The sequence below is a fragment of the Stegastes partitus genome, unplaced genomic scaffold, assembly GCF_000690725.1.
Source record: "Stegastes partitus isolate 25-593 unplaced genomic scaffold, Stegastes_partitus-1.0.2 Scaffold246, whole genome shotgun sequence".
NCBI classification, from domain to species: domain Eukaryota; kingdom Metazoa; phylum Chordata; class Actinopteri; family Pomacentridae; genus Stegastes; species Stegastes partitus.
In genome coordinates this window covers 438,218-442,200 of record NW_007577977.1, presented here as the reverse complement: position 1 = coordinate 442,200, position 3,983 = coordinate 438,218, and the positions used below count along the sequence as shown (strand labels likewise).

The 3,983-nt window shown below is 40.5% G+C and overlaps 1 protein-coding gene across 1 annotated transcript; it reads left to right on the top strand.

Annotated features, from left to right (window-relative positions):
- LOC103357311 (peptidyl-prolyl cis-trans isomerase F, mitochondrial) lies at positions 1–2,333 on the top strand. Its single transcript, XM_008281813.1, has 3 exons — positions 1–984; positions 1,721–1,893; positions 1,965–2,333. The coding sequence occupies exons 1-3, from the start codon at positions 949–951 to the stop codon at positions 2,098–2,100; spliced, it is 345 nt and encodes a 114-aa protein (XP_008280035.1). The 5' UTR covers positions 1–948; the 3' UTR covers positions 2,101–2,333.
- The last annotated feature ends 1,650 nt before the right edge of the window (positions 2,334–3,983 follow it).

The following is a 3,983-nucleotide window of genomic DNA, read 5'->3' as shown; positions in this document are numbered from 1 at the left end:
GGGAAAAAAAAATCAAACACAGAGTAAAACTACAATGTTTTTAACAACAACACAACACAGAGCAAAGAAAACTCTTCTGGAAGAACCAAGATGATATGATCAAATTCAACTCATTTATGGGTTTTCTAAGGTTTTTTTTTTTATTGTATGTGTGTTTACTTAGTTATTGAATGACATTTAATGTCTTCTTCACAATAGACTCCACTCTTCTATTAATGAAGACAACATGAAATGTGTGAATTTAAATGGTAATTCTTGTCTGAGCATCTCACTACATAGGTGAGGCAAAGCTGAGGACAAATGGCAGAGGAGCCTTCGGAGGAGGGAAGTGAGGCCAGTGCTGAGGTTTCTCACACCACAGACACACCTCACCCTTCTCATCAAAGGCTCGGAGAATTGCTCTTATTATGATAATCTAAATCAGTGGGTAAGAAACTGCCCATGTAAATGACCCAAAGTTAACTAACCCTGCCTTTGGCATCTCCATTAAGCAGTCAGAGGGAAAACCAACAAGCTCCACAGCACAATCTACTGATAAACACCCCACTACAGCAAACTTCACATGAGGACTATGGGTAAAATTTCATCAACAACAAGGATATGCAAAGTGACCACAAAGACTCAACACAATCACAGAGCTTCAAAAATGGCCACATACATCCTTAAAGAGACCCAAAACAACTACATAATGACACAGAACAATGATCAAGACACGTATAACTACCAGAAACAGAAAAAATACTCCAGTGCATGGAAATATCTTCACAACAACCAAAAAGAGATGCAACAGAATGACAGATTCAAAATGGCCTTAAAAAACTACAAAGACATACCAAGCATTCACAAGCATTGTATTTGGCGCATGTATCTTTAAGGAAATGTCTTTATTTTCCAGAAAATTTCCGAGCTTTGTGCACTGGAGAGAAAGGTTTTGGCTACAAGGGCTCCATGTTTCATCGTGTCATCCCTCGCTTCATGTGCCAGGTACAGTTAAGACAAGGAATTTGTCCTATTTCCCTTTGTACAGATTTATTTACGATTGCCACATGTGCCGAGTCAATTGGACCTTGTTGGAGCTAGATCCCAATCTACCTGAAATCAAAGTATGTGTGAGATAGCTCCTGTGTGTTCGTTTAATGAAGCAATAGGAGAAGATAGTTAGGTCTCACCCAATGTATTTATTTATCAGATAGTTGAATAAGCATACAGAGCTCTGGATCAAACTTCTCACCCTAGCACCAACAAAATTCATGTCAGGGCACGAAGTCTGACTGACTGCCTCGCCCTGATCCAGTGTACTTATACTATTGCATGAGAATGTGTTGCAGCTAGTTGATTGGCCCCTCAATGTCCTTGAGCCTTCTTCCACCATCTCGTAGGTGCAGAAACTTGTCACTCTGCACCCTCAGTTTCTCCCTCCTGCGGATACCTGCTTGTGACAGAGAAATACACAAACCACCAAATCCTGTCTCCACTTACGCTTTCTCCTGCTGCAATTAATCAATTGTGTTGATTATGCCTTAAGATAATGGTGTGAGATTAAGATACTAATAAAAGGTGAGGAGAGTAACACCAAATTATCAAATTATAAAATAATGTGTGATTAATATAATAAGAGGTGCAGAGAATAATACTCAATTATCTAAACATGAATTAAAGATATATGTAAAAAAAAATATATGATCCTGACAACCTCAAGTATTTATTTCTTTTTTTTCAGGGAGGAGACTTCACCAACCAAGACGGAACTGGAGGTAGATCCATCTACGGAACGAAGTTTGCTGATGAGAACTTCCAGCTGAAGCACATGGGCATTGGAACATTGTCCATGGGGAACACTGGGCCCAACACCAATGGATCACAGTTCTTCATCTGCACAGCGGAAACTGACTGGTGAGCTCCACTCCGACCCTGAACAGCTTCAGGTGTGGCTCTCACATACTAATCTGCTCTCTGCTCTCCAGGCTCAACGGGAGGCACGTGGTGTTTGGTTTTGTTGTGGATGGCGTGGATGTTGTCAAGGTGATAGAGAAGCAAGGGACACACAGCGGCACTCCTTCAGCCAAGGTTGTCATCACCGACTGTGGTGAACTACCATAGTGCGTCTCCTTCGCTTCGGCCTGCTCTCCTTTATCATCCCAGTTAAACTCTAAGCTTCAGCGTATCAACAGTAACGCTAGAAAAACACCCAGGGAACCCACTTTCTCCTCTTTAAAACATGTTTGTTTACTGTCTTGACATTTGATCTGTAATATTTTGTACCTTCTAATCTGTCCTTTAAGGGCCACATTTGGTAACAAAATCAAAATAAAATGACGATGGTGTAAACAAAACTACTTGTCTACGTCCTCTCTTTTCCTAGAAAGCCTCTATGGTTATACTTTAGTGTCTGTGGTATGTGATCATAATATTACATTTTGATTAATTCAGTGGAAATAAAAAGGTTTATTGTGATCTATCGATATGTTTTCATTTTTTATTATTGCTGNTGAATGTGAGTGTGCTTGGTTGTCTGTCTCTAAGTGTGGCCCTGCGATGGACTGGCGACCTGTCCAGGGTGTCCCCTGCCTTCGCCCTAAGTTGGCTGGGATAGGCTCCAGCCCCCCCGCGACCCTAATGAGGATTAAGCGGTGTATAGATAATGGATGGATGGATGGACGTTGCATTGGACAATAATAACTATTTTTTAATTTTTTTATCTATCCATTTGCTGAACAAATAATGTTGTAAATCAGTACTGAACATGAAACTGCAGCCACAACCACTAACTGAAATCTGTTTGTTTGCAGCTCCGGGCTGATGTGGTCCCAAAGACTGCAGGTAAGTACGGCAGAAAGTAAAGATAAGAGCTGCTCATTGCTCCCAGACCTGCTCCAGGCCTTTTTTTTCCTCCTCCAAACCGAAAATGTATTCATGTTTTGTTAGGGAAAGTTTGTTTAAAACTAATTAATTTTCAGCAGCATTTATTCTAAATATGGGCTGAAGCTGTGGGTGATGCAGAGTGTGTACACAATATGCTGATGAAGCCAATCTTAATGATGAGGCTGAGATCTAAATACCAGTGTAACCAGTGATACAATGAGCTGCTGTGATTAATAATAGGAAGGAGAAGACAAAGGAAAATAAATGTTGTTGTCTTGAAATCTCCTGGCAGCTCAAAATAAGTGGTGGACAGCTCTGCCTGCTCTGTCTCACGTTATTGAGTCCTCTAACAAGCAAACCTGCGTGATTCAACACTGACTGACTGCTTCTGTCCTATTTAGCCATTATTCCTTGTGTGACCTAATTATACTCAGTGGGTGCAGGATTAATGGCCTATATGCTTCTTTTGTGCATGCAGTGGTTTCAGTATGAGCTTCTATTGGAAAATCTGAAACAAGGCACTTCAACTGTTTAATTTGCTAAAGCAGGCCCAAGGACTGGATATAGCTGTCTAGAGTTTCATAAGGCCCTACCATGTGTTTAGAAATTGATTTAGAGCATGAACAAGAACAAGAGAGGTTGTGAGCGGAATTGATGTTTTTGCGAGTTAAATGTGCCTTTTGTCTCCTCTGCAAGGAGAAAGTTGAGAGACTGGCCTTAGCAGCCATGGTTGGATTACTAAATGGGCCTACAGGGCAAAGGCTCAAGATGCAAAAAGACTAGAAGGCAACTACAATGAAATGAAAATCGGCTACAAAGAGACACAAAACAATGCAAGAGACTCATACAGCCACAGTCCACGATTACTTTTCCTTAGCCCATTGTAACCTTGTTTTTTTTTTTTTTTTTCTGTTTAGGTGTTAATGATGGCTTTTGTTCAGCTTTTCTGTATAAATCCCATTTCTTTTAGGTGGTTTCTTATACTTCGGTGACTCCAGTTTCTGCCCATTTGTTCCTCATTTGTTTTGCTGTGCATTTTCTGTTTTCAAGACATATTGCTTTAAGTTTTCTGTCTTGACACTTTGAAGTCTTCCTTGGTCTACCAGTATGCTTGCCTTTTA